Source organism: Osmerus eperlanus, chromosome 17, assembly GCF_963692335.1.
Source record: "Osmerus eperlanus chromosome 17, fOsmEpe2.1, whole genome shotgun sequence".
NCBI classification, from domain to species: domain Eukaryota; kingdom Metazoa; phylum Chordata; class Actinopteri; order Osmeriformes; family Osmeridae; genus Osmerus; species Osmerus eperlanus.
Genome location: NC_085034.1, coordinates 6,945,045 through 6,971,120, shown reverse-complemented (window position 1 = coordinate 6,971,120; position 26,076 = coordinate 6,945,045). Strand labels below are relative to the sequence as shown.

The 26,076-nt window shown below is 44.4% G+C and overlaps 4 protein-coding genes across 13 annotated transcripts in view; 1 reads left to right on the top strand and 3 right to left on the bottom strand.

Moving 5' to 3' along the window:
* frs2a (fibroblast growth factor receptor substrate 2a) overlaps positions 1 to 791 on the bottom strand; it is an 18,423-nt gene extending 17,632 nt beyond the window's left edge. The window contains exon 1 of the mRNA XM_062483283.1: positions 326 to 791. The gene's annotated coding sequence lies outside the window, so the exon portion shown is untranslated. The remainder of the gene's footprint in view (positions 1 to 325) is intronic.
* Positions 792 to 1,403: 612 nt separating this feature from the next.
* yeats4 (YEATS domain containing 4) lies at positions 1,404 to 4,639 on the bottom strand. Its single transcript, XM_062483415.1, has 7 exons — positions 4,391 to 4,639; positions 3,950 to 4,069; positions 3,635 to 3,701; positions 3,177 to 3,271; positions 2,919 to 3,008; positions 2,654 to 2,741; positions 1,404 to 2,493 (listed from the first exon to the last, which is right to left on the bottom strand). Exons 1-7 carry the CDS (start codon positions 4,439 to 4,441, stop codon positions 2,324 to 2,326), a joined length of 681 nt encoding a protein of 226 aa, XP_062339399.1. The 5' UTR covers positions 4,442 to 4,639; the 3' UTR covers positions 1,404 to 2,323.
* Positions 4,640 to 5,682: 1,043 nt separating this feature from the next.
* On the bottom strand, positions 5,683 to 19,425 carry cpsf6 (cleavage and polyadenylation specific factor 6). Of its 10 annotated transcripts, none has more exons than XM_062483577.1 (13): positions 19,289 to 19,425; positions 18,057 to 18,266; positions 17,760 to 17,863; positions 17,177 to 17,322; positions 16,437 to 16,616; positions 15,773 to 15,886; positions 13,842 to 14,328; positions 13,270 to 13,392; positions 12,460 to 12,575; positions 12,169 to 12,322; positions 11,703 to 11,893; positions 11,499 to 11,594; positions 5,683 to 8,036 (listed from the first exon to the last, which is right to left on the bottom strand). In XM_062483577.1, exons 1-12 carry the CDS (start codon positions 19,346 to 19,348, stop codon positions 11,557 to 11,559), a joined length of 1,923 nt encoding a protein of 640 aa, XP_062339561.1. In that variant the 5' UTR covers positions 19,349 to 19,425; the 3' UTR covers positions 5,683 to 8,036; positions 11,499 to 11,556. The 10 variants fall into 10 exon arrangements, with proteins under 10 accessions (XP_062339561.1, XP_062339564.1, XP_062339563.1 ...); XM_062483580.1 differs by having other exon boundaries at positions 11,703 to 11,857; XM_062483579.1 differs by having other exon boundaries at positions 16,437 to 16,610.
* Positions 19,426 to 20,331: 906 nt separating this feature from the next.
* cct2 (chaperonin containing TCP1, subunit 2 (beta)) lies at positions 20,332 to 25,903 on the top strand. The gene is made up of 15 exons (XM_062482641.1): positions 20,332 to 20,410; positions 21,581 to 21,655; positions 21,776 to 21,841; positions 21,986 to 22,097; positions 22,230 to 22,306; positions 22,650 to 22,762; positions 23,024 to 23,226; positions 23,392 to 23,492; positions 23,674 to 23,801; positions 24,037 to 24,140; positions 24,344 to 24,592; positions 24,795 to 24,898; positions 24,989 to 25,088; positions 25,220 to 25,361; positions 25,547 to 25,903. Exons 1-15 carry the CDS (start codon positions 20,408 to 20,410, stop codon positions 25,575 to 25,577), a joined length of 1,608 nt encoding a protein of 535 aa, XP_062338625.1. The 5' UTR covers positions 20,332 to 20,407; the 3' UTR covers positions 25,578 to 25,903.
* Positions 25,904 to 26,076: the final 173 nt, after the last annotated feature.

Sequence of the window (26,076 nt, the reverse complement as noted above, 5' to 3'; positions counted from 1 at the left end):
GCCTACTAACGAACGGGCTGTCCAAATGAACCAGGTAGCCAATAGAGCACTCTTTAAATCAAACAATTTAAGCAGCTGCGTTTGAAGCGATACGCGTGGAATTGAATTGCAATTAAGTACAACTCAATTGAGTAGCCTACAACATAAGAGAATACATGAGTTTGATTGCTTTTATGGTCGCAACTCCTTTTCTGAAGAGTTCATCAATAGTTACAGCGTCAGTTCTAGATCTTTGTTGAACAAACAACGTCAACGACCATACAAACTCAGAGACTGTAAGAAACCGCGTGTAAGTTTGGGTCACGCAAGTTATTTCTCTACTTACAAATAGAAAGCTTCATGAATCTTCATAGAAGTGTCGCCCTGCCTTGTTAATCGCTCGATCGCACAGCAACAACTACGGCAGCGTCGCGAGCGCGCAGCACTTCGGTGGGGCCTCGCGTTGGAACCGAGCAGCAGCCTGCTCCTCCTCCGCTGATGTCCCAGGACTGCATCCGGGTCGCTCCCTTGTTCCAGAAAAAGTTATTGGAGAACCAACTGTATGGATAGTATTTATCTCTGTCTCTTCCTCGCACTTATACGTCCCTCTCTCCTGTAACCATAGAGATCACTACCCCTGTTAAGCTACATACTCGAGGAAATCCAGAGTCCCCTCTAGTCCTCGCCCGAGTCGATTGCGGCTAGTCACGGTTGGTGTTATAGCGAGACAGGCATCTCGAGCTTCAATCCCTTCTCATCTTTAATTTGTTCATCTGGGGCTATAACTGTCGCCGACCAGTCTCTAATTGTTTAAGAAACATTATAATCATCCACAGTTGTGTCAAGCAGACTTCTATTATTGGGTAGAATGCTATTGTGCTTAAAAAGCCTTTCACCACGAAGAGGGGGTTGATGTAGAGAGCCACAAACAGAGAGGGATAAATGGTTGAGGGAGATGAAAACGAGGGATGATAAAGAGGCAGAGAGATTGAGTGAGAGATTGCCAACAATGTGTTAGTGTTTAGGCGTGTTTAACCTAAACACTAACCGCTCTTATTTAATAGCAGGCGAGCCCGAGTTCAGGGGCACGTTCACCCACGCATTCACTGCAGCCTGTCGCTGTCTCTTGACAGCATTTTCACGTAACTTACCCTTTCAGTGCTACACTGCAAAAATGCATTACATGGCAACTGACACAATAAAGATGAACAATCGAGTAAATTAGCTCTTCTCTAGAATGTGAGATTGAAACAATCCAACATTGCCAACATTAAAACGCATTATGTGTTTCATTTACTGTGCGAACGCTACATTTGTTACTCATAGCCACCCCCTGTTGGTATATAAAAGTAGTGCAGCAACTTTAAGACCCAATCAATCAGTCATTAGTAATAAATTACAATCAACTACGAGCAGAGTTAATTTCAAAAGATTGACACTTTTATTGGGGGATTTGGGAGCAGTTTGGCACACCCGCAGCTTGACTAGGTGAGCACTGAAGGACTAGACACATACACGGGAAATAGACCCATACAAAGTAGACTACAAATAAAATATAAAACACACAAAAAGGCTACATTTACGGTCAAATAATTAGGTGTTTTGTCTCACCACCAATTCAAGCGCAGGGTTGTCATGTAGAAAACCTGGCAACCTGAGAGATTCAGGTAGGGGCTGGGCTTGTGTCACACAAGCCACTAGGAAGTTTTTGAAAACAATTGGGAGGAAATCTAGGAAACTAGAGGAATTGAGGAAAAGAGACTGATTAGGGATGGCATTATACAGCAACAGGACACCTGTGCATGTAGAGGGACATCATAAAAGACAAAGTGTTTGAATTTACGCACAATACATAAAGATTGTAAAAAAAAAAAAAACCAGCAAATATATTTATATTCAGAACGGCCTAGAAAAATGTGACATTATGCTGCCTGAGTCAGATCCATATGCAGTCCTCTGTGGTCAAATGTGAGTGTGGCGCTGAGTGTGGGATCCATAAAATAACATTCAAGATCTCCAGGTCAGTGAGTGAGAGTGTGTGCATGAGTGAGAGAGACAGAGATCCAGTGAGAGAGCGTATGTGGCAGACAGTCACTTATTATTATACCATGTATGTTTGTAAAATAAATCTGTGTTAAATTGTATGAATGAGTAATTAAATCAGTGTGTGTATGTATGTCAGAGAGAGGGTGAGGGCGCATTTCAGGCTGTGTGAGTCAGTGTGTGTGTGTGTCAGAGAGAGTGAACGTGATGGTGAGATAAAGGGAGAGTGTGCATTTGTGTGTGTGTGTGTGTGTGTGTGTGTGTGTGTGTGTGTGTGTGTGTGTGCGCGCGTGAGTGTGTCTCAGTGATCTTTGATCTGGTCGTCGTCCTCCAGCTTGCGTATTTCTCCCTTCAGGAAGTTGATGGTCTCCCTGCTGGCCTTCAGCCTCTCCTTCAGCTCTGTGATCTCCTGGCTCATCTTCTTCTTCGCAGCTTCCAGCTTCTCCCGCGTGCGTAGCTCCAGCTCCGCAACTACACACACACACACACACACACACAATCACACGCGCCCACAGAGAAGTGTGATCATCGCTTCCTGCTGGCATCACTGTCCAATCGATGGGACAGGACAGAGGCGTGACTGACCAATGAGGAGAGAGAACCGTGGGAGGTGTGCTGGTACTGTACTCACACTCTGTCTCGTGTTTGTAGGCTCCCAGGGTCAGCTGTCTGGAGGTGGTCAGAAGCTGCTGCATCATCGCTGTGGGGTCCTGGAAGATCTGGAGGGAGGGAGGGACATAAGGAGGATAGATCAAAGAAAGATATGAAGAAAGAGGAGGCAACTAGAAAAAAAAAGGAGATCTTTAAATGAATAAGCATCATGAATAATCAGCCACTGACAGCAACCCATCAAACCCCATGGAACCCCCAGGGCTGTGTGTCTCTACAAATCCTACCATCTCGTCATAGAACTCAGACACCACCGTCTTCTTAGGCATGGCACTGGAGTCAGACTGGAACAACTTCAGCAGGTGGTACAGAGTCACCTGGAGCACCGACACACACACACACACACACTTTAGTGACAATACAAAAGCAAGAATAAAGACCGACCTAGACAAATTGCCGTGGTTGGAGACGTAGGTGAAGAATGTCGAGGAGACAGAACAGATAAGAGGAGAAGAACTAATGAACGAGCAGATGGTGGAACTCACCGGCCTCTCGTTGGGGTCGATGAAGAAGATCTTGATGATGATCTCAAACTCTCCCCAGCCCGTCTCAGTGATTTCATATGGAGGCTTGGTGACCACTACACAAAAAACCCACAATATCCAACTCTCCATCAAACACAATTGATATTTTATTAATTTGGTATGCGCTTTTATCCAAAGATGCATTAAAAAAATGCATATAGAAAGTACACTGTGATGTGGGTAGTAAATACAAACTGTTCCTTGACTCATCACCAAAATACTCTTAGAACTCTTTCAAAGGACTATCCAATGATCTGTACCACCATCAATCCCTAACCCTCTACTATGGCCTCTGCAATCACGGTTATCTGGGTGTGCCACGGTGTTGTGAATGATATCTGGTGCTGTAGATTACAGCTCTGTGATGACACTGACTGGGTAGGGTTGTGGCTAGATCAGCTAATCGCCGGCATGCTTACCTCTGAGAGGGTTTCCATAGCTCTCATGCAATTTGAACTGGATCTTCTTGACGTATGCTGACATATCCTGGTAAAGCAACAACCAGCTCAAATGTTTACAACTACAGACAGAGCATACAACATATAGGTAATACAAGCAGATCAAATAGGTCTACTACATGTATAAAGTATATAGACGATATGGCTGTTGAATGTGCACAGTCACCCCTGGCTAACAGTCCAGAGCAATACACATCGAAGAACGACTCAGACTGTGTCAATATGAAAATAAACATAGTCATGTTAGATTTTATTAGGTCTAGTGCGACGTCATACCTCATTTCTGTAGGGTTTTACATATACGGACCACTGATGTGTATGTCCATCCTCTTCTCTTTTCTTTCCAAAATACCTGGCAACGTTTCCGAACACGATTGGCTTCACGATGGTAACTCCCTGTGGATCATAAAGATACGCTGTCTGTAGCTGAAACATGTTGCCGGTGGTCACAGTTTTCGATAGGTCACCGATTTCGGTACCACACCAGTTCCTTGATTATGCCCCTACTAGTCTGGTGCTGTGAGTGAGTGACGGCTAAGCAAGTACATTCCTGCGCTCGTGAGATGCTCACGTTACTACTTTGGGATAAACCGGCTTCCGAATAGCCCACAACAGAACATTTGACAGATATTAACATCAACGTATTTAACGTTTTAAAAGTACCCAATTTTAGTTGTAACTGTTTAGCAGTAAATTAAGATGACATCCGCTACCTACCTTCACCCGCCCCCCCGAATCTGGACCAAATTCTGCCATCCTTTTGAACATAGTATAGTAAATGTTATAAGGTGTAGAACTCGTATATAGCTCTATGTCACTCTTCTGGTATTTGGTTGTAGTGCATGACCCGAAAGGCTTGCCATTAAAGCTATGAAAATACCACCGTTCTACGGCCGACAACACATTTAAAATCGCCAGCCAAACAAGCAGCGGAAGTTACTCCGTCACTTTTTGTGCTCCGATGTGGGATGTTCCGGGAGAGAAATGGTCCTTCTGAAGTTCCGGGTTTATGTTACAACAGTGGAAGCAAACGGTAATCAATTTCTGATAGATTTATTAATGGTTAATTAATAATCGTAAATCAGTTTGGGACTGCTCGTCTCAAGTTAGGTTGTACAGGAACCATCATCAAGCTGTTGTCTTATATTGATCCGGGCAGACCACAATATTCTGCCCATAGCATCCATGGCAGAGCCTTGCCAGTTATGCGCACCTCTCCAAAAATATTTATCCATTGATATGTCGGCATATGGCCTATATACACAAGGCTATACAGTCTACAAAGCAAATGAACAGAAATCACAATAATCAAATTGAAATTTCAATATACATTTTATTTGGCACGTGTTAGCAGGTACAGTTAATTTGGAGCTGTGCAGAAGATCCTGCAAATTCTCACGAAATAATGACCTCCTGCATGAGTGCGCTATGGTGGCCCTTACAGCGGCGTACCAGGCCTAGGTCTACCTGTGGTTAGGAGAACAGGGCTTTGTGCACTGAGAATGCGGCTCATAAAATGTAGCTGTAAATAATAAAAATCTAACACATTTTTTAAAAATCTAATAATGTGACGGTGTGCGCAACTACTTCAAGGTCGCTTTTTAGAATGACTAGTGTTCAAATCTGTAAAAAAAAAAAAAAAAAAGGTCTTTGAGCATTACCGCAGCAACAGGTCGCCTCTAGTCCAAACTGGTCCTCCTCTTCCGTGGAACAAGATTACTTACTTACCTGGTATGCCCACGCTGCGGAGAGAAGTGACAAGCAAAAAGTAAACGTTGCCGTTTCATTCACACATGGGGGTTGAACAAAAGTTATAATAAATATAAACTTTGTCAACAAAAACACGATTCTAGGTTAACCTATGCAGCCTTGCAAATGATAATGCCTATGCATACCATAACATGTGGTTTCCAATATCATGACATCCAAGTGATCCAAAGATTAACCTCTAATTTACCCATTGCCAGGATGAGGAATACTGAGCCCTAAACGGTTGATGAGCACTAGCGTCAAGAAAATCAACTACTTTATTTTGAGAAATTCAACAAGACAGTGCACTGTAGACACCCCCCCCCCCCTCCCCCATGTCCTCAACATGTGTTACATATTAAGGACCATTTATATATATTTTTTGACTTACAAAAAAACAAACATCTTACCTCAAAGCTGTAAAAAATAACTATACAATGAGTCAGAACATTCTTGTTGAATCGCTGTAGGACTCGTCTATGTACAAAATACACACCACTTTAGGAATGCAGATGTGGTGCATCATTTGTTCACAAATGGCTTCCAATATGCAGTGACACCTTATTGAAAATATAAATTCTAAAATCCGACATCCCAAGATGGCAAGTTATTTGAGTCACTGACTAGTCATTCTGTCAAGTTCTTCAATAGGGGCCTAACCACCAGCAAGCAACACACTGATTACATAAGTCTGTATATACGACCGACAACCATCAGTCAGGCGCCTCACCCTTCTCTAGTCCATCACGGCCGAAGCTGGGCTGTTGTTGGGACCCTGGGGAGACTTGTGTCAATGCTTCCTTACTCTGCCTGTAACGCAGGCTAATTGACACCCTTCACTTTACAACAACCTGGTTAGAGAAGCAGGAACTATGTACCATCCCCTTAATCCCTTGATTGGAGAAATCACTTACCAGACATGAGATGTACAGAAGAGGCTTGGCGCCTGCAAGATCATGTTTGATAACAGATTTACCACAATGAAGAGAAAACGGGGGATCTCAAGCATTGTCTGTGAATCCCTAAAATCACAACCACAGACCAACACCAGCCAATCATGTCTAAACAGATAATATCACTATGAAAACAAGGAAAGTTCAGTAGACTTCAATTCTCCATAAAGCCAGCATGGAAAGATTACTGTGCAGATATTTTGTATGGTAAACTTGTGACCTTACCTATCCTTCGTAAGAGAACCTGACTGGAGATACATCTCCCAACAGCAGAATGGACACAGTATATTTGCATTCTGTTTCACAGGGGATTTACTAAATAGTTCGTGCTACTTTTGTGTTGTGCCATTTGTTTTGAAATCACTTGATGAAAATAAAATTAACCAATCAAAATAAATATCAATATGGAAGTGTCGTTTAAATGCAAGTTGCTTTTTTAACGAACAACTGAAGTATAACCATGCCCAAGAGCATGTCTACAATTTTTAAAAATGGATATTTACAGACTAAAAAGGCACAAAAGCAGCACTAACAGGTCTTTCTGCCTTCCCGACTCTTTAGAATGCCAATTTCAACGGTATGAATAATGTCCTATCCAATTATAATGCATATTGAAGTAATTGAAAGAACACTGAATAAGAGCACACATCACTAAAGGAAAAATAAATTGGCGAAAAATAACAAATAAAAATGTATTTAAAAAAATATTTCTTAAGTACCATACTACGATGTATCCAGTAAACAACCTTTCACCTTCAGGCAGAAAACATAATGGAACATTAATCAATTGTTTTAAAATTGAACAACACCAAATGTTTTGGATTGAAATACAATACCTCGACTAAAATGTTGAGGTTATTACATTAAACACTAATTTTAGGTATCCATTTATGCCAATATTTGACAGTGACAAAGAAAAGAACACTTTGGCTTTTAAAGCTAAAATTTGGTCGACAACAGGTCAAATTAATGAAATCAAGTTAGTTGAGCTTGTTCAAACTATTTGTTTTGTAAAGTAAATAAAAAAATTAAAAAAAAGCTAGAAAGGAAACAATACATTTAACTGAAATAAACTTTAGTTGCACGTGAAGGATGTCAAGTATGAAGTTTCAACCCCAACAAACAGTTTATTACAACACAGATTCTAGTTTTAATCATCAAAAGCAGACATTTACAAACATTATCCTAATGGGACACTGAGAAGAAAACAAAACAAAAAAATGAAATCCCTATAAAAACAACGACTCTAAACTGACAATTTACACATTATAGCAAGTCAAAAAAGTAAAGTCTATGTTTATCAATGTGTTTTGGATAGAGCAGGCAATTTATTCTTTACATTTTACCCTCAGTTCACAAAGCTTACCTCTTCACACAGGTAGTTATACTGTCATATCAAATAAAACGGTTGTAAAAATAAAAAGATCAAAAGAGCAGTCACTTATTTCTTTTTTTTTTTTTTCAGTTTTACCATGAGTACAGACTGACAGAACTAGACTGTTTTCTTACACAGTTGTGAAGGGATCCCAGTCCTCAGCCAGAAAAGCAGAGAGAGAGAGCAGAGCAGGGGCGCAGGTAGGTGGTGGATGAGGGGGTGTAGTTCCAGAAGCAGCCAGTAGTTGGAGCGTTGGCTGTCTGTCCTCCTGATCCTCGTCCGTTAACTGAAAGGTGTCAGAACGGAGGGTGGAGTTTGGTTTGGGGCAGCCCAACAATCAATGTTTGTTTGTTTCCCCTCTACATACACATACTGATGACACAGAGGCATGCAGACTACCACTACAATGTTGTAAGTATATCATGTCAAGAGCAGTGAATTTACAAGTACTATTTTTCAATACGATTCATATGTGCCATGCAAAAAAACTACATTATTGGCATCAACTTAGATTTTTTTAGGACACAACAAATCAAGTGAAATGTTCATCATATCAAATGTTTTTATCATTAACACCTAGAATAACTCAGGCAGAAGGGGACAAAAACCATTAAATGTACATAATTTTTTAGAGAATGGAACTTAAGTACGCATTTACTTCTAAAGTAAAATGTTATATCTGACTCAAGGTGCACAGATGTAAAAGTGAGAAATGGAAAACAGCAAGAGACCAGGGTGAACATATCTAGCGCTTGCAGATCTAGAACATGGTATGAGGGACTGCTCTAGATGAGGGGCAGAGCAGAGCCTAATGCCACAGAGCCGTCTGATGAGACGCTACAGAGGAGTACAGATCAGCCTACTCTACATTAGATGACAAGCATGCGTTTGTACAGGAACAGTTCAATAGAAATGCAATCCAACATTTAAGTAGAATGTCTTTGACCAGTTATATCATTTCCAAAGGATAATATCACTTATTTCTAAGTCTCAGTCAATTCACCATGTAATTCATTTTTACAGCAATTATTTAACTGTATTATCTAATTATTATCTTTGCAATTAATTTAAAATATAACATTTCCAATAATGGGATAGTAACTTTAAATTTAAAAAAGTTTGTAAAAATCCAACCGACTTCAGTCAAATTTTTCATGGTGTATAGTTTGAGGTATCAAATGCAAACGTTTTGAGAGCAAAATTTTACAGAACACACAACTCCCCCAAACAGAACATCCAGCCTCTCTATGGGACCTCAGAACCTGGACAGGAAGCCACCTGGTTCTAATGGTCAGGGTTTAGAATTTAGAACTCTGAAGTGTATGGAATAAGTAGTTTATCAAGTTTGTTTAGGGCTGTTTATACATCATATTACAATCTAGGTATAAATTAAACTGGTTTTTAAATAGTCTCAAATATTTAGTTGAGACTGACTTAAAAAAAATAATCTAATTGCTTTGACCATTTCAAAATGGCTCCCGTGCAGATGCTGAGCTCAACCACCGAGTGGCACCAAAACAACTTTAAAATGATTAGATGTGAATATTTCAAAATGGAGAAAAAAGAAACAGGACAAAGCTGGAGAAAGACGGCGATGGAGAGGGACAGAGAGAGCATGAGAGAACGAGGAAGGGACAGATGAGGAGAGAGGGGGAGACAGAACAGGAGAATGAGCAAGAGAGGTAAACGAGTGAAGAAATGTCAGAAGATCAGGACTGCTTTCTCCATGCCTGCAAGAACAGGATTTCATACCTACAGACAAACTGGAGAAATAGCTAGTCATTTCATCATAGCGAACACACACGCACAACGAAGGCCCCCAAAGCTATGATCAAACAGAGGGGGTGTTAAATTTGACACCATCAGGACACCAGCAATTGTCATGGTTACCAGGAGTTTCCAAGGAAACATTCGTACATGTCAGAGGAAACGATAAACATTTGAATTTACGAGGGTCAGCAAACAACCTCTTTTGGCTCATTTCAGTTCCCATTCAGTCCACTTGATAAAAATGCATGCCTGTGTATTGAAAGGTACCAGTGCCTATACAATATGTAATTTACTTTCTACATTTAGTCTAGATTAACACCAGAGAGGTTATGTACTGAAGCCTGTAAATTCAAAGGAGGCATCCATTTTTGTCACAAAATGTTTTCACATAGGACTGTTTTGCCTGCAATCGACATGCAAGCAAAAAGGGTATTTGAATAAATGCAGAGTAATACCCGTTTCACTTTTTTACTGTGAAAAGATTCAAGAGTTCAACTTATGTTCTTTTATTTACACAAATATCTGAATTAATTAGTATTTTACTTCTTATAAAAGACTATGGAATGTGTTTGTTCCTCTTCTAGGATAAAAGTTAAAGATTCAACTTGACCAAAAACAACTTAGTAACTTATCTAAATAAAAATTATTTAGCCCTATTTTAACTACCAACAATAGAGAAAAACCATATATATTTGTTACATATGCCTTACTGCAAAGCACAATTATGTGTTTGATGTCTCCAATGTGGCATGCAGACTAAAAATGGATCACAACAGCCTATGAGCCCTGAGATAACAGAACAAGGACACCACCTAGATTTCCCTTGAGTGTTACAATAAAACTTCCATGGGGCCAATTTAAGCATTTGTCAAGAAATGTCATATATACACATAGCTCTGGACTACAGAGGAACAATGCCACGTTACACACAAAATAGTTCTAATGCCGAGTTTGTACCAGTGTTATCAATCATAAAATAACTGATCACAAATTAGTTTCCAATTCAGAGCATCAAAAAGTGCAGCTGATCACATTGTAACCTTTAGGTCAGTCAGAGTACAGTACATGCCCAACTTTCATGTGATAAAACATTATGGAGACTATTAGTAAACAATCTTGTTTACATTGGCCCTATTCATTCACCCTATCATATTTACCTATGAGAATTAATTTAAACTTTTAGGTGAAATTTGGTCCTTCAATTTGAGAATGAAAAAAGTAAAAACAGAACATTTTGTAAGGTTCTCAGAACAGTACATCTATTAGCAATAGTTTACCACAGATAAACCATCCTCAAATAGTACTGAATAGCAAACAGTTTTAAACCTTATTTACAAATTCTCAAACTAATAACTGAGTTAGAAAGCATAGTCTTATTTATGTGACAACAACCATTTCAAAGGTATAGCAATGCATTTTGGTCATCAAAGGCCTTACAATGCAATAAGATTCAATATGCCTACTCATTCAGACATTTCAGAATCCTACAGGTGTCTGGGTGAATATTTACAGGACATTCCATGTGCAGTAATATCAATTCTACCCAAATGGACCATGAGAGGGTTGCAATAAATTTTGACAACGTAGAAAACCTGTCAAGCAGTCAAATCTACCTAATGGAATATTGACAAACCAAGTCACAGCATTACTAGAATCAAAACAAAAAGTTGAGGAATATTTATGTCAACAATAATTACTGACAGCCTGTCCTTGGTTGTTGCTAACTTAAGATATTACAACTTTCAAAATCTTACCATTTCACAACTGCCTAGAACAGACATACAAACTCAACCCTTGTATCTTAGGACCACACGTATATTTACAGATCTAAGAACATAACTCCCAGACATGTTAACCGTGAATCATACAGACATACAGTATATACACACACACAACTTGTCATAGGAGTCAGAAAACAGGTACAATACAGAGAGAGAAGGCCTTACCTGGACTTACCAGAGGGCCCAGGACACCTTACCTGTATTTCCCTGGATCTTTCCAGGCCCAGGCCCCATGCCGCTGCCCCAGGGCTAGGTTTAGCGGGTCCCCGCCACCCCCTTCCCAGGCCCTACTCCTAGAGGACAGAGGTGGTTAATAGCAGAGAGACAGAGAGGACCTAGCCTGGTTTCATACACACCTCCCCTATCCCGTTAACGGTGTCTGTATTCCCTCTCCCTCTCACGGTCTCTCTCGCGGTCCCGGTCCCTCTCCCGGTGCCTGTCTCGCTCCCGGCTGCGTTCCCGGTAGTAATCCTCGTGCCGATCGCGGCTACGGGACTTGTGGCGGCGGCTCTTCTCGCGAGAACGGCTGTGATCGCGTTCCCTAGACCGCTCTCGTCTGTCCAAACAGGAGATAGGGTTTGATTTGGGACCTCTGTTTTTGGTGTAAACGAAAACGCATATATAAAAGCCTTGGAGTAGTGGGTCAGTATACTCCCATCTACCACATGGTGACAGGGATCACAGGTATCACAGATGTGTAAGGTGGAAAGTGAATCAACATGCAAATAATAATCTGTGTTTGGGGACAAGTACAGGTGTGTCAGGGAGGACAGGTAAAGGTGTCTTGTGGTGGGGATAGGTAATTGTGTGTGTCGGAGTGACGACAACAGAAAGGTGTGTCTGGAGCAGGCAGGTAAAGGTATGTACCTGGAGGCTGAGCCGTAGGACTTGGACTCGATGCCATGGAGACAGTCCTGAAGAGAGCTTATGAGGACTTTGCAGCGGTCGTCAGCCGACACCTTGGACTGTTTGATCAGAGAGATGGCCGTCACCAAGGTCTCAATAGCGCTGCCGTAGTCAGCTGGGGAGGAGAGGGGGTTAAGTCACCTAACACCAGGGGTCTCAAGGAACACCCGAGCATAAGAGCATCCGTGAGCGTGTGTGTGCGTTAGCGAGCGTGTGTGTGTGTGTGCGCGTTAGCGAGCGTGTGTGTCGTACCTGCGCTGGCGTCTGACACGGCTCGTGAGATGGCGCTGCTGGAGATGGCGCGGTTCCTGTTCATGATCTCCTCAAACTCGGCTTCGCTCAACGGCGTCCGTGCTGCATCCATCTCCCTGGAAACCAAACAGAGGTCACGGTCACCATCCTGTCCAATCACTCCTCCCCAACAGCACCCAAAACAAGGAGGAAGATATCCCCGAGAGACAGGAAGAGAGACAACTGTCCCAAATCAAACCCTTTAAATACCTGCTACTTCATGGACTAACAGATTAGAGAGGATTGAACAGGCAGGGAGGATTGGTCGGCCAACATATTAAGGCTTAAAAGATCTGTCCAATCAACTCCCAAAAGGAGATCGAATACACAACCAGACAATAGACCTTTCTGTCTAAGGTGTTGATTTGGGACAGAAGTGGTGTTGAGAGCAAAGAGAGGGGTTGCGAAGGGGAGGGTGAGTTTGACCAATGAGGAAGCACACAGTGTTATGTCATCAACGTCACGCCACAGTGGGACAGCTTCATCCCTCCCACCCAACGCCCGTTTACCTCATCCACCAGGGGACGAGAGACTATCAATAACAACAGCAGGGCACTATACTTGGGACAAACAAAAAAGATGAAACACAACAAGACATAATCACTACAAAAAGGGCTAGTTATAGGTCCTTAAGATGACATCACATCAAGCATCCACTCGTATCAAGCCAGGCGTGAGTGTGTGGGCGTGTGTGTTTGTTTTGTTGTTGTTTAAAAGGGGAGGGGTGAGAGTTGTAGTGTCCCAGCCTGGTGTGACTGGTGCTCTACTAACCCTGGGTCGCTCGCACTAGACAAGCTCTGTCCGCCATGTTTCATATCGACCAGCCCCTCATTAGTCCAGGGGTCGCGAGGCGGTCTGGGGTCAAACTCACAGATTAGAGGGGGGTGGCGGTTTCTGGCAGGGGGGCCGCAGGAAGGAGGAATGAAAGAAAAAGGAGGGATGGAGGAGGGAGGTTCAGATTCACTGGTATGATCAAAACTCTCACCATGAAAGTTGCTTCACTTTAAGCTAAAGCTGCCCAACCTAACCACATGACATGAGTCCCTTTGTACCGTGTTATAGATGTCATCATGGTCATGTATGTATTCATGATACAGGGGTTCAGGTGTTTGGGATGGGTAGCAGTGTGTTACCAACTACATACAGGGATAATATAGAACATTGTGTGTGTGTGTGTGAAACAAATGTCCAACAGTCCTTTTAACAATCTCAGAGTGATGCTGTTCTGATGCCCCGCCCACAGACAACAGTGGGTGGAGCCAAAGGAACAGATGAAACAGGTGGACAACAGGGGAGACACATTGAGGCAGAGGTGTGTGTATGTGTGCTTGTAGTTCCATTACCTGCCACCGGGGCCGTAATCTCGGTCATATGGCGGCGGGCGTCCGTACGGGTCGTTGGGTCCTGGGGGGCCCCGACTGTCTGAGGGGGGCATGTTGTTGTTCCCAGGAGGGGGGAAGAAGGCTGGGTTAACGTGGGGGGCTGGGGGGGGACCGCCTGGGGGGGGCCCGGCCATGTGTGGAGGTGGGGCTAGCGCAAGGGGGGGCCCGATGGGTCCTGGAGGGCGAGGTGGGAAGGGTCCTGGAGGTGGAGGGCCCTGTTGTGGAGGAGGCGGCCCTGGTGGGGGTCCATAGCCTGGTGGAGGGGGGCCTGGGGGGAGGGGGCCCATGGGGGGCTGACCAAACTGACCGGGGAACATGACTGGGGGAGGGGGCCGGTCGCCACGGTTGGGGGGACCAGACATGGGAGGTGGGAGGCCCTGTCCTGGGGGAGGGGGGCCGGGGGGACCTGGTGGTCCGGGTGGCGGCCGAGGAGGTCCTTGCATCCCACCTGAAACAAAAACACAAATCCACCTCAGTCAGAATTCACAATTTACACTAGATGTTTTCTTTTAAGATTTAATAATTCACAATTTGGTAGGTGAAATGCACCAAGCAGACCAAGCATTTCAAAATCTTCCCTAAAGATCTAAATAATTCCATGAGACAACTTTGTCAACACTGGGCCCAGGGGATACATTATTTTAGTACAATAGCCTAAACAATGAGGACCAGGTTCACAGACATGGATTAAGCCTAGTCCTAGATTAAAAATGTTTTCAATGGAGAGCTTCATTGAAATTCTCTCTCACTTTAGGACTAGGCTTAATCCATGTCTGGGAAACTGGGCCTGGATGTTCCATGGTAGAACTTCAGGCTTATATCATTAACAACTAAATCAGTATTAAAGATTTAAATAAGAGGGGTTGATTACCCCCCCCCCCACACACACCATTAGTCATGCTTAAAGCTCAAGACAGTTAGGGAGTCACTTCTAGATGCTGGATAAATAAGCCTAATTAGTCTCCATAGACGTAAGAGACTGAAGCAGACCATTCCATCAAGTCAGGCAAAGGAATAGAGAAACACTCGCACAGAGTGATGAGGGGGCGATGGTGGAAAAACGGAGCAAAAGAGGGGGTGAGATGGAAAAGAGAAGGGGGGGGGGGCAGAGAAAGAGATGGGAACCATGGAGAAAGAGAGCAGGAAGAACCATACAAAAAGTTAAACAAAAAACAAATAAAAAAATTAAAAAAGGGAGATATGAAGTGCATGTGCAGCGACAGAACATTCTCCCGGGCAGCCCTGACGAGCTGCTCCAGACAAGCGTGTTATGACAGCACACATTCAGGCACGCAGAACACCCAGCCACCCGAGACCACGCCACTACCACGCATGTCTATGCCCAGGGCAGCTTCTCCACTCAACCCAACCCAGCATGGAGAGCTAGCATTACACTGCAAAGGCCCAGGGCACACTGTGGTGTAAAGGATTACGGTGAAAGGCTGTCTGGGACTGGAGCTTCAGTAGGGGGAGAGGTGTCAGTGTGAATAGGGGTTAGTCAAGTTGCAGTCCAGTCTCTGAAGAACAGGCGAGCAGAGACGAGTGGGCAAGTCTTAATTACTGAATGCTTATTATGACGCAGCACTTATTTGCTTTCTTGCTCAGGTGGGGCTGAGACTTAAACATTGACATTACTATGTCCTTCCATGTACCCATGTTAAAATCTCTATGTTTAATTTGCACTTTAAGTCTAACTTTTTTCCAAGTTCACACCAAAGGTGTCCTGAGCACCCCGACATGTTGCCACGTGTTATGTTTTTCTAGCTCTAAGGGAAGAGCACTCAAACGACAATGTCTGTTCTGTCAGAGTCCGTCAGTTATTGTCAGCCAGCCAGTCAGTCATTCAGTTAGCCAGTCAGTCATTGTAGTAATTAGGAGTTGAGGCGTTTCACCTCTGGGTCGCCAGTTGCCATCTCGCCCCGGCGGGAAGCAATTGAAATTCATATCCATCAGATGGCCATCCTGGTGTCTATGGGCTATGAGCTCTGGTGGCCTCATCCCTGACCCTATTGGGGAAAAAAACACCAATCACAACTGGCTCCTCCCCCTCACCCAGCAGCTGATAGGCTAGCTGGCTGGCAACAGCGACACAGGGCAGGCGCCAAGAGAAAAACAATGGGGAAAAAGGAATGATAATGATGATGAGATAGAGTAGGGCAAAATAAAGATGGATGTGCGGAGGGCAAGCAGGCATTACAAGCCTTACACTGACAAACCCCTACAGCCATCCTAGAATCCTGTATAATGATGTCCAGGCCCATACAAGTCCTCCTGAATACCCCTTTGTAAGAATATACTCTGGGTCTATAGACTGAGCTGAAGAGATCTAATTCAGGCTTAGACTTTGAACTATGAAAGCATAGAGACAGCCAGGAGGAGGAAGCCATAGGACTACGTTAGGAGATAGGCTAGATAGTTCTAGAAATTCTGGGGGTCAATGTGTCCTAGCCGGGACGAGACTTAAGGTGACCGACCTCCTTCAGTGGACACACACACAATCCATGCATTGACCCTTGACCGTGGGTCAGGTTTGAATGCTGATGGCTCTGGACTCACCAGGGAAGTGTGGCGGGGGACCTCCGGGGCCGATGGGTCCAGGGAAGCGATCTCCCCCTGGGCCTGGTGGGCCGGGGAACCTGCCTCTGCCCCTGCCCATGGGGAACCCTCCTCGCGGACCGATGCCTGGAGGCCCGGCCTTGCCCTCGCCGGACATCTGACCTGACTGTGTACCTGGACATGAGGTGGCAGAAGGACAGGGAGAACATTCAAATCTCATATAGAAGACCCCCACTCTAGACACTCTTTTGCTGCTGAGGAGCACTGTTGATGTAGTCTGGATATCAAGCTTTATGTTGCCAATTATTATTATGATGTGTATCGAACCAACTTTAAATTTGAGTGCAATGCAGAGTCAATGTTAACTGTTTTTCAGCTTCATTGTAGTCATAAGTGGTGCAGTACAAGTAATCTTAGACATAGAATATAGCCAATCCCAGACCAATCACCACAAATGCAGTACTCTACAGGTGTTCAACTGGCAATAGTTGACTGTATAGCTTGAGACAAATCCTGTATATTAACTTATATAGAATATAAATTCAATACATTCATGCATTTAAATATTAACTAGGTGATTTAATTCGATATTTTAAGTAGTACAGTATGAGTTATGACAAAATCTCATTCAAAATCAGTTCAAAATCTCAACGCGGTAGTTTTACCCAGACTGCGAGGGGCAGACAGTGAGGTAAGGAGCGTGAGGTGACGAGCGTGGGGAAACATGCATGTCCACCTACTTTTCCTGGACTGCATCTCGAACTGGCTGAGGGACTGTTTGTTGCACGGCGTGACAATGGGGTTCTGCCCGTGCAGCTCCCTCTTTGAGAGGAGGTCCATCAGCTTCCTGGACGAAGCCTCTGAACCCACACACACCAGAGCGAACCTGGGGGAGGACCAGACCTGTCAACATGCTGGTACACTGATGGTCCATTTCTTTTACGTATTTATTTCGCCATAGTAACATTCAAATACCAAAGGGTGTAGTCAACATCCTGATAGAAGGAATCAATGTTGTGTATTCATTTAGCAGACACTTGTCCAAAGTAATGCACGGGGGAAGACATGAACCTGAGACTTTCAGATCTACAGTGAAAATCTCTAACCACCGAGCAATTCCCACATCCATTAAAGGCTGAGGATTTGTATTTTTAGTACAGACAGAAGATAATCATGGAATTCTAAAACAATGTCAGTGGTTACAGCCAAAGAATGGACAGAGTTAAAATATTATGTAATCTTTGAAACTATACACATTTCAGCTCCTTTGAAATCATTTTGTTCTGCCATTGTCATTCAAACTTGATCAGGCAGTAAGCTCACCCTTTACTCTGTCCGTTGGCCCTGTTCTCAAAGAACTTTATCTCCAGCACGTCATTGATGCCTATTGATCGGATGGCGTCTGTCAAATCTTCATCTGTCGTCCACTGTGGAGAGAAAATCTCATCAATATAGCTTCCATTGCATCCTGTTACGGGAGGTATTTTGAGCTAAGTGAGAGTGACCTGAATCTCACTCTCCTCCCGCTGGTGTGTCTCTCCCCCCCCCCCCCTCGTTTCTGTCTCTTTCCATCTCTCCCATCCCCCTATCCCACACACGGGTCAAGAACATAAGACCTACCCATGTGAGGTTTCCAATGTAGAGGGCGATCCTCTTGCCGGTGTAGGTGTAGACTACGTTGGGCGGGGCACTTTTGCTGCCCTCTGACCCCCCCGGGGCAGGGAGGTTGTCCAGGTAGTCCCGGTCCTCAGGTGCATCCCCGTTATTGGCTGATGGCGAGATGACATCATCGTACAGGTCTATCTGGTCGTGAACAGGGTAGTCTGCTTCCTGTAATAGGAAGGAGAGAGAAATGTGAAGGTGTAGTCACAGGTAACTAGATTGGCTATATGTGTACACAGGACAGCAAATATCTCTTTAAGGACATATTTGATGTATTTACTATTTACTTCGTGTTCTTATGTTTCCATTTATTGCATTTATTGCTTGATTATAATTATAATCCTTCTATGAAAAAGTCTGGATCATAATCACGTGATTCTAGCGACATACATACATTCTACATTAGCATTTGCAAAATTAGACACTAAGGCACCCAAGTACCGTGGTTCCCTAAAAACACATTACTTAGACGACACTGTCTAGTTGGGTACAAAAACGTGACTTTGTTCAACATAGCTATAGCTAACATGTGCTGGCCTGATATCACCGCTCGAACTCAGGGGAATGCATCGCGAGCACCAACAACATCGCAAGACAGCGTCTTCTCGATGGAAAGCGGGGGAAAGTAGCATAGGTATAAAATAAACTAGAGCTATTTCTCGGTCAAAATAGAAAATCTAATTATTTACAAATGTATATTCGTCAACATTAACGAGTAATTTGTATTCAAATATCAACAACGTAGAAGGGCTCAAAAGCTGCGCTGGGCCACGCTTTTCACACTGCAAGGCCTCGTCGGCGCCACCGCACGTCACTAGCACAGCACAATGAATTCGACTTGGCCGTAAACAAAGGCGTTAGCACGTCAGCTTGACAATCAAACTAGACGTCTTTCGATAAGTAAGGATTCAAGTTGGCACAAGAGTAGCCCCGTTGAGAGCAAAATGTTACATCACGTTTAATTTCTCACCAACTAGCGTTTGCGTAGGCTACTTGTTTAGCCATCTCACGCAGTGAAAAAACTGTGCGCCTGCACACTGCACTGCCAAGCGGCAAGCACCCTGCAGCCTTTGAGGCATAAGCCTCATAAGTCAAATAACCTTGTAGTGCAACCACAACAATAAAATCAACAGCAACGTAATGTTGAGCTATCAAGGAGCAGAGAATAACAAAGTTATGCTTATGCTTACCTGGTTGAACTCCTCCTCGACGTCGGCGTAAATGTCGATGTGATCCACACCGTCCGCCATTTTCCATTCACCACCTTCTCTACGAGCGACAGAGCAGACAAAATGCAAACAGGAACTGCTTCTTGCGTCATATCCTACTAGTTTTCTTCCTTGATTTAGATTGGCGGATGGCATCCAACTTAAAGTTGCACACACTGCCTCCTACTGCGTTTGTGCATAAGTGTGTGGCCTGGCACAGCCTATTCAAACCAACCTACCCACAACAGGGTGCTCTAATTAAATATACTTGAGGTTCATGTTGTTTAATGTGTAACTTGTTTAACTACATGCTCTTATGGTTCTCCCCATTGGCACTTATTTGTTTTTCACAATGTATGCTTCATGTTTGGCTACTGGCAATGTTTTGGGGCTATCTCGTTGTTATGATCAGTGACCTATGCTCTTTTGTAAAGCTCTCTCTTGGAAGTCGCTTTGGATAAAAGCGTCTGCTAAATGAATAAATGTAAACATACCCAACGCCTTAACCACCCCAACCATTCCACAACCCAGCCAACATCCCTGACCCTTTAGTCTCAGCCAACCTTTCCCTATCAAAATCACAATTCGCATTGCAACAGTACTCTCCTCCACCAAACACCCCTCACAAACCAATATTGCGCGTTGCATTCAACGCAGTGTGCCCAAAACCTCTGCTTATTCCACCCCTGCTCCAGTGATGGACTTCTCATACATTTAATGTACACTGCAGACTATTCTAATTAAGGGTTATGTAATTTGGAAAACATCCTAGTAAGGACAGAGGGTGAAATAAACTGTTCATAGCAGGATCTATAAACAAGTTTTATTTTGTGCCTGTACATTGACTCGGGGTTTTCTATCTCAAATGAAAAAAAAACTAAATCCCAGCACGGTTTTAATATCCATTCTCCTTTTCTAAATGAACTTAATAAATGTCTACTGTATTCAAATGGTATTCATCTCCAAGCATTTCTTTATTTTATTGTTTAATTGGATGCCAACCGCCCTTCTCTGTCTTCTCTGCTACGTAGCTGCGTCATCCTCCACTAGTCCTCCTTCTCTCTGTGCGTGCACGGCTTCAGCCTTCAACTCACAGAAATCATGGTAATTGAACCGTTTTCTTCTGATTATTTCCTCCACACCGACAACCTAGATTGTATTCTTTATCGTTCCGAAGCAAATGTTGACATATGCATAGTATCATAGTTGAAAACGGCCCGAGTTAACGGGGTGTTTTATCCCTTAACTACCAATGATAAACTGACAGGGAGGAAGCACATGGAGAGTGGCTAAGCTAGCTGGCTAGCCTACGACGTTACTAGCGAACTATGATTAAGTAGCTGCCGGGTTGAGTTTCTTAGTTTGGTTGAGAAACGCAAAAATACGTATGCCAGCCCAGACACTAATTGGCCCATAATAGTTCACAACTCAATTCAATGTTTATCATTGTGACAGTAACGCTAGTAAACATTTAGCTAGCACTACTAGCTACTTAAATGGTAAGGCTCTGTAGCAAAAGGGTGTTACGCATTGTTCTGCTTGGTAATGCTGCTGCTAGCTAGCATCATCACACTGAACGGGTGGGTTTGGACTATTTTGATCACGGCTTGTGTGTTTTACTGTGGGGCAATAACATTGAGTAATTAAGTAAATAGGATAGATTGTTTGCATCTCACTCGGTTCACGTCAGATTGCTTAAATGCTAAAGGGAGTTAATATATTGTCACTCAGGCCACACCGGCTGCAAAGCTTCTAGCGGTTTCTTAGGAGAAGTAGGTGGAGCTCGCTAGCATCTGCTCTGTCGCACTATGCAGACAGCACAATGCAATGAATCCGTTTTCAGATTTCCGATATTATTACTACTGTATGGAGCGCTTAATAAAATACAATAAAAACACTAAAGCAGTAAATAACTTACTTAAAGTCATGTTAGTTATGCATTCTTTACTTTGATCATTTGTCATAATTGACTGTCATTCACAGTTTACACAATTAGCCAGTTAGGGTAACTTGTTAATCAACCGGATGAGTGAAAACATGTAACTATTAAAACACTTATTTTAACATACTTGTTTATTATTGCATACCTTAATTCAAATTCATACACTCACTTCCTTTGTAAAAACATTACTATGCAAAACCGTACATGAGTCTTAACTCAAATACAACATCATATACAACAACAGATCATCTAGTCGAACACAAAGCACATCCTCATTATCTCTAGAGTTTGTATGTTTCCCGAGACTCACTGTCACGTGATGTGTTCCTCAGGCTTCCTTATCAATGGCCCCGGTGAACATCTTCAGACATGGAGCTGATGAGGAGAAAGCTGAGACCGCCCGCCTTGTAAGTTGTGCAGTTGCAGTGTGTGTGTGTGTGTGTGTTGCAGTATGTCTCTCTGTTTGTGTGTGTATGGCCTTTAACAAAAACAAATATATTCAAAGTGTGTGTTTTTTTTCCCCTTAGTCCTCCTTCATTGGTGCTATTGCCATAGGGGATTTGGTGAAGAGCACCCTGGGACCAAAGGGAATGGTACGTATATAAACTGTTTCTCGCTCTCTTTCTTTCTCTATCACACACACTTGTCGCACACCTCAGTACTTCTGGGACTCAAGTTAATGCTTGTGAAGTGGTTTGTCTCTGGCATAAACTGCTTCCTTCTTCTTTTCCTTCCAGGACAAGATTCTCCTGGGCGGAGGTAGGGAGGGCTCAGTCACCGTCACCAACGATGGTGCCACCATCCTCAAGGCCATCGGCGTGGACAACCCTGCTGCCAAAGTCCTGGTTGGTGAGTAATGGACTTTTGTTCTTCGAGCAGGGTTGTACTATGTGTCCTCATTAAAACACAGCAAGAAATCCTTGGTACTCCTCTGTTGTTTCTTCCCCTCCCTGCTTAACTGTGTGTGTGTGTGTGTTCCAGACATGTCCAAGGTGCAGGATGATGAGGTTGGAGACGGCACCACCTCCGTCACAGTCCTGGCCGCTGAGCTGCTCAGGGTACGACCACCGAGGAGCTCAGCCAATCAGGACACACAGCAGGGTCTAGCTCTGAGAACCCTGACTAGTTGTTAGGTCTCTTGCGATGCACAGTCTACTGTCAGTAGAGTCACAAAGACGATTCAGAAGGACTAGCGTCATGCTTATTGCTGTAGAGAAGATAAGCCTTTAACGACAACCAAACACTTAGACAGTGTAAGACGCCTAGCCGGCAACCATCATAACATTGTTCACATCCTAGTACACTAATCACTGTGGACGGAATTCTCCGTCTTGGCAGAGATCCCTGTAGGGTGATGTGATTCGGTGTGAGAGCTTGACATAACGTCTCCGTGTCCTGTAGGAAGCAGAGCTGCTCATCGCCAAGAAGATCCACCCCCACATAATCGTGTCTGGCTGGAGGAAGGCCACGCAGGTGGCCCGCGAGGCCCTGAAGGAGGCAGCAGTGGACCACGGGTAAACTACCACACTCTCTTCTAACTGAAGTAGGAAAGAAGGTCACAGGTTCACATATCCCTCCGTGTACCGCTTTGGATAAAAGCGTCTGCTAAATTATTGTCGATAACCCTCAAAGAACACCAGGAAAACTCCCCAAAACGTGTAACGTATGAAATCTCGGAGGGAGTCGTTTTAGTGAGGGCTTCCCTCCTCCAGAAACGATTGGGGACGCAGGCCACAGGCTGGAGAGACAACATTTCGGATTTGTTTTCTCCTCAGTAACGACCAGGAGAAGTTCGAGTTGGACCTTCTGAACATCGCCCGGACCACGCTGTCCTCCAAGCTGCTGACGCACCACAAGGACCACTTCTCCAAGCTGGCTGTGGAGGCCGTGCTCAGGCTGAGGGGCTCAGGGAACCTGGAGGCCATCCACGTCATCAAGAAGCTGGGGGGCAGCCTCACCGACTCCTACCTGGATGAAGGTGTGTGTTTTTGTGTGATGACATTGCTGTGTGTGTGGCTGTTGATGATGGGAGTGCCAGAGAGAAGCTCGAACCTGTGTGTGGTGAAGGGAGCTGTGTGTGGTGTTAGATCCGAGTGATAACGGTCTTTGGTTCAGTTAACTTCAGCTCTTGTTTTCTGACCAGGTTTCCTGCTGGATAAGAAGATTGGAGTGAACCAGCCCAAGAGGCTTGAGAACGTCAACATTCTTATCTCCAACACCGGCATGGACACAGACAAGATCAAGGTCAGAGTTCACCGACTCTCCATCCCCATTGGTCTGTAGGAGGGCTAATCACTAAGGACCTCCTATATCTTTGTGCATCTAAAAAGGAGGGATATTATATAGCTAGCGAAATAAGAAGGGTATCTACATCAGTGAATGTCACAGTGTACCTTTATGAAATGTTTGTGTGTGTGTGTGTCAGATCTTTGGCTCCAGAGTGCGTGTGGACTCCACAGCCAAGGTGGCCGAGATCGAGATGGCGGAGAAGGAGAAGATGAAGGAGAAGGTTGAAAGGATCCTCAAGCACGGCATCAACTGCTTCATCAACAGGTACACACACCTGCTGCTTATGCACACACTCGACTGCTACTTATTTACTCACACTACTCGCATAGAAACATGCAAATCTGCTACTTATGGCACTTATGACTTATATTTATGCTAAATATAAGTCAAACCTTCGTTACTCCGCATGGCTTCCATTCTGTGCTGTGACGTTCAGTCATGTGCTATGCTGTTCTACCATGTACTATCCTTTTCTATCCTGAAACCATCTATCCTCCAGGCAGCTGATCTATAACTACCCAGAGCAGCTGTTTGCTGCCGCAGGCGTCATGGCCATCGAACACGCAGACTTCGCCGGTGTGGAGCGCCTTGCGCTGGTCACAGGTAGGACCTACAGTCTCTCTGGGGGAAAACATTGGGGTTATACTTATAATGTGGCATTTACAAGGAAGTCTGGGAATCAAGCATTTCCTTGACAGGAAAGTCTTAATGTGCATGTGGAAATAAGCTTGTCTGGGTTCTGTACTCTGATCCATCTTCCTCCGGCCATCCCTCCCTTTTCATCCCTCCCTCCCTCTCTGCCCCAGGTGGAGAGATCACGTCCACGTTCGACCACCCCGAGCTGGTGAAGCTGGGCCACTGCAAGCTGATCGAGGAGGTGATGATCGGGGAGGACACCCTCATCCACTTCTCGGGCGTGTCCCTGGGCGAGGCGTGCACCATCGTGCTGCGGGGCGCCACCCAGCAGATCCTGGACGAGGCGGAGCGCTCGCTGCACGACGCCCTGTGCGTCCTGGCCCAGACCGTCAAGGAGACCCGCACCGTGTTCGGAGGAGGTTAGGGCTCGTCCAGACCCACATGCGTATACCTGCACACAGGCACACGTATGCTTGTGCGCACGCATATTCAGACAGGCACGCTTGCACACACACACGCCACACACAAATATGGTATTACTAGGGAGGTGCACACAAGTCAAACATTCTGTCATGTTCATTTCACACACACACGCACTCAAAACATTTCTTCCTCATCCAGGCTGCTCAGAGATGCTGATGGCCCGCGTGGTATCCGACCTGGCCAACAGGACCCCAGGAAAAGAGGCTGTTGCCATGGAGTCCTTCGCCAAAGCTCTCCGCATGGTAAGTCCACCCAGGTGCTGGTGTCATGTTATAATAACCACGTAGCTGTTATGACCATGTCATTCACCGTTTCCTGTGTCCTTTGTGCAGCTGCCCACCATCATCGCTGACAACGCCGGTTATGACAGCGCTGATCTGGTGGCCCAGCTCAGGGCCGCCCACCAGGAGAACAAGATCACCTTTGGACTCGGTCAGTACTTACAACTCTGTGTGTGTGTGTGTGTGTGTGTGTGTGTGTGTACCTTGTGTATCGTGTGTGTTCGTGCCTGTATCTGGTATGTGTGTGCTGTGTGTCCTCTCTAACTCCACCCTCCTCTCCAGACATGAACCAGGGCACCATCGGAGACATGGCTGTGCTGGGCATCACCGAGAGCTTCCAGGTGAAGAGGCAGGTGCTGCTCAGTGCGGCCGAGGCAGCAGAGATGATCCTCAGAGTGGACAACATCATCAAGGCTGCGCCCAGGTCTGTAGACGTCTGTCTCTCCATACGTCTGTCTGTTCCGAGCTGTTTATGTCTGAAGATCTTTCTCTTGTTCTGTTTGCACTGTCCTCTCACTCTTTCTAATCTTGTGGTTGCCTCTCTCTTGCTGTTATGTGTTTGTATCTTGTTATACTGATGTTCTGTCCTCCATCTTCTCCCCCCTGCAGGAAGAGAGTTCCAGACCACCACCCCTGTTAGTGTTACAAGCCTGAGGAAGAGGAGGGTGAAGAGGGGGGTGTAACAGTCATGGCGGATGTTTAGAGGAGAGGGATGATCTGTGTATTTATAACCTCCTGGTCTTGAGTGATAGAAGTCCTGGTTAGTTTAAACTCTGTTGATATCCATGTTAAAGATGCACCTGTAGAAGCACTGTTCCAGCTAGCCATGCTAACGCTAACTCCCGGTTATCCATTCTAATGCTAACTCCTGGCTAGCATTGCTAGCGCTGGCACCTGGCTATCTGTATAACTCACCCAACGGCTGTATGGAAGTTGTTTGTTTACTGAAATAAAATTGAAAATGGACTGGTTCTTCGTCTTGTGTTTTTGTTTGTACTATAAATATATAAAAATACTAAAAGTGCTTATAAACTGAACATGAATACAAACGGAATATGCAACAGTTCCAAAGATTGAAATTGGATTTCATATGAAAAATACTTTGTGGAGCATTACTGTGATTCTGTGAAATATTTGTA

Coding starts and splice junctions, on each gene's coding strand:
- cct2 (XM_062482641.1), top strand. Junction 22,763..23,023: donor GAGGCAGCAGTGGACCACGG/GTAAACTACCAC, acceptor TTTTCTCCTCAG/TAACGACCAGGAGAAGTTCG. Junction 24,593..24,794: donor CCGCACCGTGTTCGGAGGAG/GTTAGGGCTCGT, acceptor TTCCTCATCCAG/GCTGCTCAGAGATGCTGATG.
- cpsf6 (XM_062483577.1), bottom strand. CDS start 19,348: ATGGCGGACGGTGTGGATCACATCGACATTTACGCCGACGTCGAGGAG. Junction 17,864..18,056: donor ACATTGGAAACCTCACATGG/GTAGGTCTTATG, acceptor TTCTCTCCACAG/TGGACGACAGATGAAGATTT. Junction 11,595..11,702: donor CCGGGACCGCGAGAGAGACC/GTGAGAGGGAGA, acceptor TCTGTCCTCTAG/GAGTAGGGCCTGGGAAGGGG.
- yeats4 (XM_062483415.1), bottom strand. CDS start 4,441: ATGTTCAAAAGGATGGCAGAATTTGGTCCAGATTCGGGGGGGCGGGTG. Junction 4,070..4,390: donor ATTCGGGGGGGCGGGTGAAG/GTAGGTAGCGGA, acceptor TATGATCCACAG/GGAGTTACCATCGTGAAGCC. Junction 3,009..3,176: donor TCGACCCCAACGAGAGGCCG/GTGAGTTCCACC, acceptor TCGGTGCTCCAG/GTGACTCTGTACCACCTGCT.